We start from the raw sequence: 16,783 nt of genomic DNA on the forward strand, positions 1-16,783 counted from the left end.
CTTTCCCTTCTTCGGTTTTGCATGATTTCTTGTGTTTCTGAATGAAACCCAGAGAATGATTTTTTCTTTGGTACTTTTTGTTTCAGTTTTTCTGATCGAAGATGGTGGTGTTTATGGAGAATGGGTCTTCACGAGAAGCAAAGGATGATAGTTCGACGTCGGTGAAGGTAGACCAGTTTCAGGCCCCTTTCCACTCTCAGGCGCGCATTAGCACGAAGCAGAGCGATCACGATCACGATCACGATCACAATCAGCAGAGGCCAACGAGTGGGAATGGGGGGGATGAGGTGTTTAAGAGGGAGATGAGGGAGTTGGAAGAACTGTTCTCTAAGCTCAACCCCATGGCTCGGGAGTTTGTTCCACCATCATTTGCTAATAGTAGCATGGCCATGAAGATAAACTTAGATGGTGGATATTTTTCTAAAAGCACTGCTGCTGCTGATGTTATGCATTTGAATGGATTTTCTAACAACGATGGGAACATGGGCCGAAGAGGGGTATTGTTTTCTTACCAATTCTTTTGAGCCAAAATTTTTGTTCCTCCTGTTTCTTGATTCTCTGTTTTTGTTGATGGGTTTTCTCTTTCTTTTTTTTTTTTTCCCTCTCTCGGAAATGTAGAAGAAGAATGCTCATCATCAGGCCAAGAGAAGGACGAATAGTCGAACTAGCATGGCTCAACGTGAAGAGGTTATTCGAAGGACTGTTTTTCAAAGAATGGATTAGGTGAATAAGTTTAATATCAGCAAATGCTTATGGTAATGTGTTCATTTTGGTTGTATTTGGGGATAGATTACTGAAGAGCATTTAGCGGCACTATTTCTTGGTTGTGGGCAGGTGATGCTCTAGTCTTCTATAAATGTAAACAATATTCTTTGCTGCTATCTTCTTTTTCCCTTAAAGGTTTTCTGTATTGTTTCATGTGAAGGTTGTGGACTGCCGCATATGCGGAGACCCGAATTCCGTCCTTCGTTTCGCTTTTGTGGAGTTCACTGATGAGGGTTATCTATGAATTCCTTGTTTTTGTTGGCTTCACATTTGTTCTAATCGGAAATTTCTACTCCTTAAATATTGAGTCTCATACAATTTATGGTCTTGCAGAGGCTGCCCATGCTGCTTTGAATCTGTCAGGAACCATGCTGGGATATTACCCCGTGAAGGTGCTGCCATCCAGGACAGCCATTGCGCCTGTTAATCCTACATTCTTGCCTAGGGTGGGATTACTTTCTGAACTTTGTGATGCTTTGCATTTGCACTTGTTTGAAATTAACTTCTTCACATTTTGGTTCACGATATGCATTTGCACTTGTTTGAAATTAACTTCTTCACATTTTTGGTTCATGATATACCTTTTAACATCAGACTGTGGATGAGCGTGAGATGTGCTCAAGAACAGTGTATGTTACGAACATTGACAAGAAGGTATCATATCAGCAATGCTATTTGGTTCAATCCACACAAGAGAAAGAAGAAAACATGAAACTCCAGAATATGGTATTTACTTATCTTGTTTTGCTCAGGTTTCTCAAGCAGACGTGAAACTCTTCTTTGAAACTATTTGTGGGAAGGTACATGATTATACGTCTAACAGTTTTGTTAATCTTTTATCTCTGGACTGATGCAAGCTTTACTGGTTTCACAAATTGTGTTGATAAAGGTTTATCGTTTGAGGCTGCTCGGAGATTCTCACCATTCTTCACGTATTGCTTTTGTGGAATTTGCTGTGGTAATAGCTCTTCTCTCTGTCACGTTGTTTGTAATTTCCATGTGGATAGTAGCACTCACAGTCTCATTTTCCTCTGGTTCCATTATGTTTGTTGTGCTAGCATCCATAGTCTTCTGTCAGGCATTCTGTGGGTTGTAGCTTTTGATTAAGAAGTACTTGAGGTGGTGGAATCTTAAAAAGGGTTCTACAGTCGGCAAATTATCATTGTGCTTCTGTTTAAATGGTGAAATGTATTGGTTTCTTATCAATTACATAGAGTGGTAGCTACTCTAGCTTACTTGAGTGGGAAATGTTTGCTGCATTCATTCTTCAGAGTACTTCTATTCAAATTAAACTGAGATTTTAACAAAACCATATTGCTTTCGGGTTTAGATTTCAAGAAATATATGGCTGGACGAAGAGAAAAGAATCTACAAATGTCATACTAAATGGAATCTGAAATGGGCAACTTGGAAGAGTTGAGACATATTTTCGGAGCTGATGGAAACAATACTTAAGATTTCTGATGCCATTATGGATGGGGTTTCACTCTTTTGGTGTTGATTGTTACACAATGGACCAACAAATAAGTGGATATATTTACATTGAGATCATTGAAGTGAAGAAAAGACTAAACCGATTAGTCCCAACTACTAAGTAAATAGGTATCATGTGATGGCTAGTCAAGGAATTTGAGTTAGCATAGTCCGGTATGATATGTATGTTTGTTTGCAATGCCTGTATTCGCAATATCTCTTACATAGAGCATTTACATCCTGAAACTTTGCAGTAATTTATATCAACAAAGAATTTAGGCTGTTTCTGTATACTAGTCATAGCCACTTAACGAACTCTGTATCCGATATGCATCACGCAGGCGGAAAGTGCAATTGCTGCCCTCAACTGTAGCGGTGTTGTTTTGGGCATGCTGCCCATAAGGTTAGCTTACTACCTGGCATCTGCTTTCATCTTTTGTTACTTCCATAACGACTGACAAGCGTTGATGCCCCCAATCTTCTCTCGTCTTAATTAGTCTTTCTTGGTGTTTGCCGCTTTGTTATCAGGGTAAGCCCTTCAAAGACGCCCGTTCGCCCAAAAACTCCTCATCCTCCATCTCACTGAAGCAGCTTTTGCCGGTCCACATGTAAAGATGTTTTTGGTATTTGAATCCTTGTGGATTTACATTTTCTCTGTTTCTAGCAATCTTCAGCGTCTATGTGGATGAAACTTCAGGGCTCTTAGCAACGTATCTTTTGAATTACAGCATTCTAAACAAAGTGCTGATTAGGAATATGAACCTCAACCGTTAAACTTATGAGCAATACACCCAAGCTTAGCTTTCTCCAATCAGTTCTTTGAGCTCATGTTTAGGCTGTATCATACTTAATGCTGCACATCGCAATCAGTTCTAAGAGGTAAAAGTTGGGAGTATTTGACGAATACTTGAATCTGTGTGGTTTGAGGTTCTCCTCTTCACGTTGCCGTCCAACTTATCTCTCACCAGATACTTTTCAACATCTTATGAGCTATCAAACATCTTATAACATATCTCGAAAAGTCCATAAGCTCACCCAAACCCAATAGCTAAATTTGATATGTGTTGCCATTTCTACAACCGGTATTTCACCCCTTTTCTTGAAGAGATTATAAGTTTATAATATATCATTTTTGTTCTTGTACCCACATTTTATGAAAAATTTTGATATGTGTTGCCATACCTATGACTAGTATTTCACTCATTTTTCAAAGAAATTGTAAGTGCCTAACATTTTAATTCCAGATCTTATGCTGATTTTATAAATAAATTACAGAATTTTATAATTTCTTGTAAATTTTAAAAATATTTTATATGGTAAATTACCAACGACCTTATCTGAGTTTTGAAATATTATAAATATTCCTCCGTTGTGTGAAAATTCATTGTTGTTTGATAAAATTATGTAATTTTTAAATGGAGCTATGAAATGTCAACTTTGCCGTAATGTATTTGTTTTTTGTTTAAAAAAATTAAAAATTGCGGTTGATGGAAATTTTGAAAAATTATATATAAAAAAAAAACTATCCACCTAGTCCATTAAAGAAATCAAAAAAATAAATAAAATTAGAGTTTTTAGTTCATAAGGGCATTCTCATCAGTTCACTACAAAAAATAGATAGAAACCTAACGAATTGGGTTAATTGTTAGACAATCATCAAAATCAAAAGATATTGATAATCTTTCAAATAGAAGTATCCGTAATTATATCAAATTTCAAGAAAAGTAATCATAATTTATCCTATTTTATAAGATTTGTTTTTTTTACAAATATTCAGACTTGGAGAAAAACATATAAGCAATATTTGTCTAAAAAGAAGTCAATTTTATGTTGTTGAAAAAGGAAAAAGGATTATGGGCACTACAAAAAAAAAAAAAAACAGTAATCTTCCATTTCCCAACTTATTTAAATTATTCTATTTGTATCACATCACACAGAGAGAGAGAGAGAGAAACAGAGCAAAATGAAAAATTAAAGTGTGTTTACAAGCACATACATAGCATGACCTGAAAACCAAATGAAACGGGTGAATATCAATTTATCCCGTGATATTGAAAATGAGCACATTACTCCTCTATTAAAAAATTATAGTAATTTACCCTCTATATTTTTTAAAATGAAGCAATTTACCTCCTTATACAGAGAGGTAAATTACTTCATTTTAAAAATTATAGGAAGATAAATTGTTGTATTTTAAAAATATAGGGAGGTAAATCGCTATTTATTTTTTCATAAGAGAGTAATCTGCTCATTTACGACATCACAAGGAGTTGCTTGCATTTTTTCCCAAATAAAACATATGGATGATCAAAGGTGAAGAAGGCATCTCAATGATTTCCCATCAATCAGTAGCTGCAGAGCTTCATTGATCTTCCAAAATGGCATCTCATGAGTTATGAACTCTTCCAACTTCACCTCCTGCATATCATTTCATTCAAGTTTGTGTTTGGATCAGAGGTTTTGCAACCTCTTAATTCAAATTCTTAATAACAAATCTCATCAATATATATATATATATATATATATATATATCGTTAATTACACTTAAATCTTCTTTAAAAATACCAAATTATACTTCTCCTGGAAAAAATTTGAAATTACGTTTACACCTCCTTCGAAAATTCTAATGACGAAGCCATCATTCTCAAGTATAATTTTATACTTATGAAGGGATATATACAGTTTACATATATATATATGGAGTGAGGTCAACGTCATTACATTTTTTCCCTCATATATTTCATTTAAGGTAAATTAAATCGATATTCTTAAGACCAGGTTCAACTACACCAACATCCTGTCCTTGTAAAATTACAAGTACATACCCTGTGGTGGTGCCAATATAATGTAAATTATAGTTACAATTTCAAGGGGTGTACTTGTAATTTTACAAAAAACGAGAAGTATTTATGTAATCAGATATAACTTAAGGGAATTTCGATGTAATTTACCCATTTATTTATTATGAATCATAAATTCTTTATTGGCCATTTCAAGTTATGTTTTCAAATTATTACTATACATAGAAAGCTATTTAATTTTGGGTTCTATCATTTTAAATTTTTTATCTCTAAATTCTTTTTTTCTATAGTTCATTGATCCAAACACAATTTAAGTGTCAGTGTAACAAAAGAATAATAGAGATCTCTAAAGATATATATATATATATATATATTAAGTGATAATAATTTATATTTTGTAATAATAAAATTATTTTATTAAAAATAATTGTGCATAAAAGTTGTCGTTATAAACAATTAATAACGCAGTTATAGTGACAAAAAATAATTATTTTCACTAGATCGTAACAATACATATATCACTAGTTGTTTATAGTAATATTTTTATGCGCAATATTTTATCTGCTAATTTTTTTGCTAGTGAAAACTTTGGATACACTTATTATTGAAAATCTGCGACAGAGGATTCTTAGTGTTAAACTTTCTTATGCTGTTAGTACATGTGCACTTTATAGTTTATGGTGGATTCCTTGCCTGTCGAGAAATCCACCTAGTTGATACTTGTTGTATTGTACTTATGTGCCCCTTTTACTTAATGAAATTTACATTTATCGAAAAAAAAATTATGAAACTTATTAATTGTGAATAAATTAAAATTATTATCGCTTAATACATATAATTAATGATAATATAAAAGAATATATGTATTTATTTTATTTATTTTGCTTTTTATTTTTTCTTTTTTCTTTTTAATTATTAAGTAGTGTGTTGAGAGTAATATGTGTGAATACGTACCCCTTTGACGCACTGATGGGCAAATTGAGGCAATTGAGATTTGCCCTTGAAATCACCGAACACTGATCCCACGATTCTCCTTCCATCAAAAAGCTCCATCGGATGGAGAGGAAGCAATCGTGGTGTTGGATGTATACCTAAAATTACCGTTAGGCCCCAACCCTGCATCATCAAAATCATACATTAAATAGATAAATAATTACCTTTTCTTTTTCTCTCCAAACCACCATAATATATATACATATAAATATATTTATTAAATAATAGGATAAATTTCAACCACATCCCCTAAGGTCTGGTATAATTACAATACTTCCCTGATTTTAACGTCTGTCTAAGAACGAGCCCGTTCCGTTAGGTTTCCATCCAATTTTTATGGTGAACTGACCAAAATATCATTTTATATTATAAATTATAATTACATATATATTATAATTTTTAAAAATATTTTTATAAACTAATATTCAATATGAATTATTTATTATAGGGTTAAATAATAAATATACTTTGCACCCCTGAACTATTTATAAAATACATTTACACCCCCTGAACTATAAAACGTAACAAAACGGCCCATCATGATGTACATTAATCTTTTTATGATAAAAATACCCTTATTTTACACCCTTAAAATATCTCTGCTACTTCTAAATATAATTGGAATAATTATAATTTTTTTTATTTAACATAAACACTACCCAAAATTTATAATTTTTATACTAAGTACAGAATTTGTATAAACTCCATAAATTTATAATTCTTCTATTTTTTACACAACTAGTAAAAAATTTACATAATTTTTGCATGTGTTGTTATATATACTGAATTCTTTTAAAAAATAAATTATCAATACATATTTAAAATATTACATCGAATATATATTGTAAAATATGTAAATTTATAATAAAATTATGCATAATATTCTATATTTTTTAAGTGATAATATGACATATTTTTATTATATGGACATATAATTGAATAAAAATTTATAAGTTATATAACATACTTTTTCTATAATATTAAATACATTTTGTATTCACATATATTTATATGTACTTCCTAAAATAATTTATTTACTTTGTAAAATATATTTGTATCTATTGAGCTTATAAATATTTTTTGTGTTCCATAATTTATAAAAAAAATTATATATTATAAATATTATTTTAAAATAAAATATGAGTAAAATTTTAAATCACTAAAAATACTTTGAGGGATATATTTTAATAAAACATATTTTAGGAAGTAGAATAAAAAAAGTATAGGGGTAAGTGAGAAGGCCATTTTTATCCTATCAATGCCAAATTATTTTATCAGGAGTATTTTTATTTCCTTTCGTACTTTAGGGGTGTAAATGAGACAAAATGCATAATTCAGGGGTGCAGAGTACATTTACTTTATTATACCAACCCTCAAATTTTTTTATATTTTTTCAGACTTTTTTATTTTTCTTAAAAAATAATGAAGGTAAAATAGTAATATCCATTTCACCGTTTAGGAATTATATAATTATTTTTCATTTGAAGGGTATTTATAATTTTTCAAACAAAGATGGGTATTCATAATTATGCCAAAAATTAAAAAATGTAGTTATAATCTACCCTAAATGATATGATACTGCTAACTTTTGATACTACATTTAAAGCAGCAACAAGAAGATAGATAAAAGTTCATTTGGCTCGACGGTTGCATAATTAATTATCATTACGACATTTAGATTAATAATTTTATAAATTGATTGTATAAATGCATATGGTAATTAAATTTTAAAACTAACCTCATTTTTAAGGTTAATTAAAAAAATTATTTAATTAGCATAACGGGTGAAGGATAATCCTAGTGTGGATTGTTTTTTTTTTAGCAAGGATTATATTAATACACAAAAATCTCTATAAATTAATAATATTGGGACCACGTAATTTTATTAATTTAAACAGATATTAATTAATTGATAATTAATATTTTTTATTTATAATATATTTTCAAATATAAAAATAATTTATTGTATACATACAGAAACAATATGTTATGACGACTAATTTTATAAAAAAAATAAATAATATTTATAATAATTGGACATAATTTAAAAAAATATCGATATAGTTCACGCATAAATAAAGGAAAAACTGCAAGTAACCCCCTGAGATATTGTAAATGAGCAAATTACCTCCTTATGAAAAAACAAATAGCGATTTACCTCCCTATATTTTTTAAAATACAATAATTTATCTTCCTATATTTTTTAAAATGAAGCAATTTACCTTCCTATATAAGGAGGTAAATTGTTTTATTTTAAAAAGTACGGAAGAGTTAATTACTATATTTTTTTCATGAAAAGACAATATGCTTATTTTTAATATTACAGAAGGATAAATTGCTATTCACTCCATAAATAAATAAACTTACGTCGTGGGTGGAGGAGAAGGCCTCGCGGAGAACCTCCAAATTTCCTGCACACTCAAAGCTATAGTCTACACCTCCTCCCGTCATATCTTTTATTTTCTGCATTCATAATTAATAATTAATTAGAAATTTATATAACGAAATCAAAATATAAAAAATGATGGTTTTCAAATTTTAATTTTGAGGAAAAGAACATAAAAAGTTTAATAATTTTAGTATCCCTATAATTAAAGAAAATATTATTGACAAAATATTGCATAGTAATTTTAAAATTATTGCGAATATATATATATATAAAGTGATAATAATTTTAATTTTATCAAATATAATGATTAGTAAAAAAAAAAAAAGAAATCTCAACGCATAAGGCTGTCATCATAGAAAATTAATGATACAGTAATAGTGATAGCTCGGCTTGTTTGGTTGGAATGAAAAATGAGCGTATAACAAAAATGACAGTAAAAAGAAATATTCAAAAAAAAATTGGTATTTAGTTAGAGTGAATAGATCGAGGGGAAATAAAATAAAATTAGATGTATATAAAAGTCTTTCGCTGTCCAATTTTGTTTCAATCCGAAATTGAGGGGAAAAGTAAAAGTATACGACTAGAAAAATAATAAAGCACATATTTTATTTTCAGGGTAAATTGCATAGCACTCCCTGTGTTTTTAAAATTTAACTAAAAACCCCTTGTATGAAAAAAAAAAATAGGTAAAAAACTCCCTATTCGTCAGAAATTAATGGAGAGTGTGTGACATTTGCTTATTGTGCAAGTGGGCCTAATTTTTTGGTCTTTTTTGGAATTACTTTAAGTGCATAATCTTCACTTTGCCCCTTTTTTATATTTAAATATATTTTTCCGTTTGAACTATTCTTCATGTAATATTTACCCCTTAAATTAATAAATTTACCACTTATACCCTTGGTTGGATAAAAAGACCCCTCATGGTTTGAACAATTATATTATTCTAATTATATTTTAGTATTTTGCACATTAAATCAATATCAATTATTTTTTTTAATGAGTGAAGAATTTAAACTAAAATAGAGTATAAATTAATATATATAGTAGATACATAACAAATATAATATAACCAACAATTCGTATATGTTTTTCAAAAAATAATTGAAAAATATATATGCTTAATCAAAATTAAATATTTTTATAAAAAAATGAATAAATATATTTTATCATATTCTTTAAAAAAAATATTCAAAAACATTGATATGTAATCTCATTTTTATCTAAAAAATAAATAGTTAATAACTTTATTATCAAATTAATTAAAACTTTTCATGAAATTTTTTTGTGTATTTATGGTACTTTCCTTAAAATATAGTAAATTTTATGTTATTTAACTCACTAATTATATTTTTTACTTCACTATAATTAAAATACATATGTTTCAATTAAATTTTTTTAATTAAACTTAAAATGCAAAATAATCAAAAAAATAAATTCTTTGAACTATATATATATATATAATGTAAGGGCAATATTGTTCCAAAATTAATTTTAGGGGTAAATGTTAGATCAAGAATAGTTCAAGGTGCCAAAGTCTATTTTACCCTTATTTCTTCCGCTAATAACACACGTATATTAATAAGTAAAATCTTAAAAATTAGTCTATCCTTTTCAATCTGTTTTTCTCGTACCAAACAATGGGAAGAATTTGAAGTTTACTCTGTTTTCAATCATATCAAACAACTTAAAAAAAAACACTACTATGTCTGATTTCATTTTTTACTTATTTTGGTATTTTCTATGGAGATAGAGAGAGAAAAATAAAGAAAAATAAGTATGTGTTAGAGATAGTGTGTATGTTTGGATTTAGTTTTGGAGATTAATATAAAATAAGTATGGTATGTTTGATGTTATTTAGTGAGAGACAAAAGCTACGTTTCATTGTCACATCATGTCTCTTTTATATATATTTATATATGTATGAGTATGTATATAATTTTTTAGTTGTAGGGCCCATAATTAATATAGACTTATTTGGACTAAAAACAAATGAAGCACTATTTCAAAACACCATCAAAACTTCAAAAAACAAATCAAAACAAACATTTACCATATTTAGCCCATCTCGAAAATGGGCCAAAAATAAAACCGACACTATGTATTATTTTTTCACTTTTTCCTCGCCTTTTCACTTTCCCTTTCTTTTCATTAAACCGAATGAACTCTTAGTGACAACATAAATATATAATAATTATACTTACTGTCACGATATATATGTTACCGATTGTTTACAGCGACAATATATACATAATTTTTTTGTTACTAGTAAAAAAATTAAAAAAAAAGATAACTCTCACACTATTAAAATTATAAAAGTTTATCATAATATAAAATAAACTTTATTATGACTTGATCCATATAATTAGTGATAATTCTAATATAATCACTGCAATTTTTTCTAATATTATCTTTTTTTGTCTATTGTGTATGTCTTTTGTGTCTATCTACTCTGATTCTTTTATTATAAGTTCTGACTCATTATATTTAAATGCAACAGATAGATATAAATTATTAGAGTTGACTTAATATTTAAATAAATAAATATTGAAGACAGATGAGATGAGATGAGATAAGATGAAATGACAGAAATATATATATATATATATATAAAATATTATTATTGGAAAATAATTGGTGACCTGGTGCACTGGCACGTCCAAATCCTTGGGATTTATGAAGTCTGTGATCCCAATTGCTTCACCTGTCCCAAATATTATAATATTAAATAAAAAATAGAGTATCATAAATCATAAAATAATTGGGTGAATGAAGTGATTGTGTGTAATTAATAATATATGAGATGTAGATCTATCACATTGCATTATTTTAAGGTAAGATTTAAATACACATATATTCTCTATCCTCTGAAAAATTATAGTTACATCTCCTCATCGTAACGTACCTCAAAGGTATTTATATATACTTTTACTACTGAACACGGTGTGTATTTATAATTAGGATAAATTACGACGATCTCCTTTGAGGTTTGGCATAATTATGGATACCCTTTCGTTATCTGAAAAATTATAAATACCCCCCGATGTTTGATAAAATTATATAATCCTTAGATGGAGGTATAAAATTGGCAACTTTGCCCTTACTGTATTTTTTTCGTTTCTAAAATAAAAATAAAAATATACAAAAAAAATTGGATGGGTAATTGGAAAAAATTAAAAAATTATAAAAAAATTAACCACTTAGTCCATAAAAAATTAAATAATTTTAAAAAATAATAAAATTATAATTCTTAATCCACAAGGATATTTCGGCTAGTTCACTATGAAAATTAATGTAAACTTAATGGAAACTAACGGACTGAACTAATTGTTAAACGATCATTAAAATTCAGGGGATATTGGTAATTTTTGAAACAACGAGGGACTATTTACAAAATTTTAAGGACGTAATTTAATTTGACGATAGGCATGAAATATTTATATATTTAGACCTAATTTTAAGGATGTTAATGTAATTTTTGCTAAATTATTTAAATACATACCTTTGATACGTTTTTCTGGATTAATATCAACTCCAATAATTCTTGAAGCTCCCCTTGTTCTCGCCCCTTCAACCACCTTCACAATTCATAAATTCCCAAACGTCAATAATTAATTATTTTTTTTAAAAAAAATAATATATTGTATCATTTGGTACATATATATATCAATATTTAAAAAAAATTAATTAAATAATAACATATTTAGATACTTTACATGATATATTTTTTTAAAAAAAAACACAAGTAAACATATATTAATAATTTTTTTCCTTTTTATTTCGTACAACACTCACGTATGTTATACTGGACATTATCATTATGTTTGTTTTCATTATTAACTTATTTTGGTGTGTTCTGTGGAGATAGAGAGAGAAAAATAAAGATAAATAAGTATGTGCTAGAGATAGCGTGTATGTTTGGATTTGTTTTTGGAGATAATATAAACTAAGTATGATATGTTTGATGTTGTTTAGTGGGAGACAAAAACTATTATTCATTGTCAAATCATGTCTCTTTTATATATATATGTATGAGTATGTATATAATATTTTTAGTTGTAGGGCCTATAATTAGTGTAGACTTATTCTGACAAAAAACGAATGAGGCAATGTTTCAAAATATCTCAAATCACTACCAAAACTTCCAAAATAAATCAAGACAAACAATATCCATGTTCGAAGATGGGCTAAAATTAAAACCAAACACTGTATATTTTTGCGTCTCGTATTTGTACGATATATATGTAGAGCATAAATAAATATATATGTAAATATGCATTTATTTTTTTTAATTATAAATATCAAAGAAATTTATTCAACAAAAATAAGAGAGGACAAGAAGTCCATCAATGACTTCATCACCTAATTAAAGGGCTAAATCTATGACCTAAGGCAATAAATTCAATTTGGACTTTACTTAAAAGTAATAAGATTACATTTCTAGAAGGTGTTGGGGGTGAGTTCATAAAATTTTCAAAATATTTTTATAAAATATTTGAAAAGCATATTAGATGTTGAAAAATATTGGTAAAATCCAAAAAATAAGATGTTGGGAGTTTGTAAATTATTTTTAAAAGAAAGTAACACGTTCCCGACTTACTTTTAAGATTTTAAAAAAATTCTTCAATTTCGATCAAATTGATTATAAAATTACCACTACTAATATTTTATATGTCTTCATATTTTATCCGAATCTTTTAATATTTACAATACGATATAACGTCTTATAAGTTTAAAAAATATTCAGTATTATGTATGATTTTTTTAAATATTTTAAATCCCAAATGCCCATCTTATGAAATGTTTGCAACAATTTGTACTTTCGTTGTGTTAATAAATTATAAGTTAAGTAGTAGTAAAAGTTGAAAGTATCTGAAAAATAAAAGTTACCCGTGGAAAAAAAAAAGTTGAAATCTGAGTATTTAAAAAAAAAACTTAAATTTATAATTTTATCGGGTTTAATGCAATTTATCTCCTTGTGATATTGCAAACGAGCAAATTACCCCTTTATAAGAAAAAGATAATAAGTTACCTCCCTGTTTTTTAAAATAAAACAATTTACCTCCATAGACATTGATGTAAATTGTTTCATTTTAAAAAATATAGCAGAATAAACTGTTACATTTTGAAAAACATAGGGGATAAATTGCTACGCGCCCTTCCCCGTAAGAAATTAATTTACTCATTTACAATATCATTTGGGAAATTTTTGCATTTTTTTCCTAGTTTTACCATAAAATGAAGAAATTGATAACAAACTGCTTATAATTTTTTTATTTAAATTAATTTAATTTAAATATTTTCAAAATAAAAATAATTTTTATTTATTTTTAATAATAAATTGATAAGCATTTATTTTAACCTCGACCCATACGGATCTTCTCGATGGTAGAGGACATGACCAGAAACTTTCATTGTAGCAAGTTGAGAAGTCAAAAATGTAGTTGAAGCTAAGGAACTCACCGCAAGTCCCACAGCTCCAAGCCCGAAAACAGCGACACTTTCCCCGCTCTGCACATCCGCCGTATTCCACGCTGCCCCTAGACCTGCCCAACAACTTTCTATTACACCACCATGTGTGTGTAAATTTAATTTTAATTTTAATTTTTTATTAAAAAATTTAAATACATAACTGATTAAAATTAATTTAAACACGTTGAATGAAAAATTATTAAATGAATTCAAAAATATGGTTATTTAGAGAAAAATAAATATATTTAAAGGGCGGTTTGAACAATTCATATTTTGTCGAGTATAATAGTTATTTTAAGGGGAAGGCTCTTCCCCTTATTAAATAATTAGCCGTTGAATATATACTATAAGAAACATAGTATTTAATCACAGCTAATTGTTATGGTTAATAGCACATAGTCGTAGCAAAAATTTATTGACCATGGCTACGCAACGGCTGTTGGCCGTGGTTTTTACGAAGGTAGTTAAAATATTTGCCAGTTATAACAAATATTTTTACCATAGCTAATACATCATATATATATCACCTAATACATCATATATATATCACCTATACAAAAAATATTGTTTTTACTATGAAAAAATTAAAAAATGGACTATTTCCTATGCTACAAATCATTACGGCTTGAAAATTATGGCAAATCAATACTATTTACCATGATTAAACATAATTGATGTGCCGTAGCAATTAACTATAACGACAAAATCATATTTTTTCTGATGTTTAAATAATATATATAATAAAATATGAATAATTATACTGTCCTCCCTGAGATTTGGTGTAATTATACGAAAACTCCCTATAATTTGAAAAATTACATTTAGTACATTTGATGTTTGCTTCCATATAACAAACAAGTCTTCTGGTTAGTCAAAATTCACTAAATTTTGGGGCATTAGCAAAAATAAAATAAAAAATGAATGAAAATTCATAGTTACTCTAAATTGACTTATTACAAATTTAATTTTTTTTAGGATCAAACTATTTATATATTTTTACATATTAATGCATGTGAGGATGTATGTCATAACTTTATAAAGCTAGTTTAGGCCGAAAAAAATTATTTAATTTATAATAAGTCAGTAATATATCCATTGAGAGTAAATATCGATTTTCATTTAATTTTGTTGTTAATATCACTAAATTCAATAATTTTTAACTAATAAAAACATTTATGTATATTAGATGATAGCAAATTTAAGAAATATTAAATATAATTTTTTAATATATAAGAATTTATGTGTAATTAAACAAAATATTATAAGAATCCTAAAGAATACATGACGTGGAACATAAAATGCATCCGGTTCCAAGATAGTAACACGCTTACCCGTATTCCAAATAAAAAGAAAAACACGCTTACCCGTAGAAACGCCACAGCTGAGTAGGGTCATTGTACGTAGGGGGGCATTTTGGTCAATCTTGACAAGACAGGCGGAGTCTAGAACAGTGTACTCGGAGAAGGTGGAAGTGTTGAGGAAGTGGTAGATGGGTTTGCCGTCCTTGGTGGAAAACCTGCACTTTCCGTCATGGACCATTGTGCCCCTGAACGGATTCACCCTGTATTTCTCGCACAGGTTGGTCTTCTCTGATCTGCAGTAGTCGCATTCACCACATTCCCCGTTGAAAATGGGGACCACGTGATCCCCTATTTCCAACTCCCTCACCCCTTCTCCAACGCTTTCCACCAACCTTTTTAGTTCACAATTCAAAAAAAAAAAAAAAAAAAACATAGGTTATGCACTCCATACCATTAATATTTTTGATCCTATAACTTATTTTATTTATACATTAGTTATTTTTTGATGAATTTAATTTTGAACATATCACATTTAGTTCTTTTGCTGGCGATTTAGTTCTGTATTCACAATTTTGGTCCTTACTCATACTTAAAGGACCAAAAAATGAGGTCTATTATAGTGGAAAGGGGACTAAAATTGTCAACACAAGACTAAAAAAGAATCAAACATGAGATATTCAGAACTAAATTCGTCAAAAAAATGACTGATTAATGTGTAAATAGAGTAAGTTATATGACCTAAAATGCTAAAAATCTAAAATTACCGGACAAAAATATAATTTCGCCTTTAATTTTTATTATTATATTTAAATGATGAAAGAAAAAAAACCATAAAATGAATTAATGCATGAATATAGAGAATTATTGACAGAAAACTAACTTAATTTAAAAAAAATCGCCGAAAAATAAGCGTATTCGAGGATATTTTAGTCTATACAGACGCACCAGTACAATATGAATTTTTTAAGGCTATTTTATGCGCCTCTACAACTATAAAAATTACCTGTAATACATATACATACAAATATCATAGCTGTAGAGGTACATAAAATAGCCTAAAAAAATTCATATTGTACTCGTAATGTTATTAACCGATGATAATTAATTACTATAAATCCCTCTCACTTAATTAATGTAATCGATATAATAGCGCGCGTCCTCTACATCGCACGAGCTTAATTTTTTTTTAAATATGAAATTATAAATATGATTAAGTCTTTTTGGTTATACAATAATTTTTTTAAGTATTTAATATAAGTATGAAATTTTTGGTAAGTGCAACCATAACATGAAATAAAAATAGGTAAATATAATAAATATGAACCTTAAATAAAGAAGAACAAAAATAAAGGAGAGAAGAAAAAAAAAAATCTAGTCATTTTTAAATACGGGTGATTTAAAAATATATTAAAAAACACACCATGATATATAATTTTTTGAGATCATCACGCTTTATATATAATACAGATAGATAAAATCAGAGTCGCACTCTCACTTTATCTATATATGTATATATAACCTCAACTTTATATGTAAGTTACGTCGGAACTCTGAATTATATCTCCCCACCTAAAATTAATAAATTCTGCGGG

General features: G+C 28.2%; 2 protein-coding genes across 2 annotated transcripts in view; one reads left to right on the forward strand and one right to left on the reverse strand.

The window, feature by feature from the left end:
* LOC105164467 (polyadenylate-binding protein-interacting protein 12) overlaps positions 1-3,049 on the forward strand; it is a 3,513-nt gene extending 464 nt beyond the window's left edge. The window contains 9 exon segments of the mRNA XM_020694364.1: positions 87-497; positions 619-834; positions 926-998; positions 1,099-1,211; positions 1,360-1,419; positions 1,518-1,565; positions 1,655-1,723; positions 2,580-2,641; positions 2,767-3,049. Coding sequence (XP_020550023.1) covers positions 102-497; positions 619-834; positions 926-998; positions 1,099-1,211; positions 1,360-1,419; positions 1,518-1,565; positions 1,655-1,723; positions 2,580-2,641; positions 2,767-2,824 — 1,095 coding nt within the window. The 5' untranslated portion in view covers positions 87-101 and the 3' untranslated portion in view covers positions 2,825-3,049.
* LOC105164416 (alcohol dehydrogenase-like 3) overlaps positions 4,181-16,783 on the reverse strand; it is a 13,708-nt gene continuing 1,105 nt past the window's right edge. The window contains exons 4-10 of the mRNA XM_011083067.2: positions 15,255-15,583; positions 13,882-13,964; positions 11,921-11,996; positions 11,061-11,122; positions 8,400-8,495; positions 5,994-6,155; positions 4,181-4,656 (exon numbers count right to left, since the gene is read on the reverse strand). Of these exons, the coding sequence (XP_011081369.1) occupies positions 4,546-4,656; positions 5,994-6,155; positions 8,400-8,495; positions 11,061-11,122; positions 11,921-11,996; positions 13,882-13,964; positions 15,255-15,583 (919 nt within the window). The 3' untranslated portion in view covers positions 4,181-4,545. The remainder of the gene's footprint in view (positions 4,657-5,993; positions 6,156-8,399; positions 8,496-11,060; positions 11,123-11,920; positions 11,997-13,881; positions 13,965-15,254; positions 15,584-16,783) is intronic.

The sequence above is a fragment of the Sesamum indicum genome, linkage group LG6, assembly GCF_000512975.1.
Source record: "Sesamum indicum cultivar Zhongzhi No. 13 linkage group LG6, S_indicum_v1.0, whole genome shotgun sequence".
NCBI classification, from domain to species: domain Eukaryota; kingdom Viridiplantae; phylum Streptophyta; class Magnoliopsida; order Lamiales; family Pedaliaceae; genus Sesamum; species Sesamum indicum.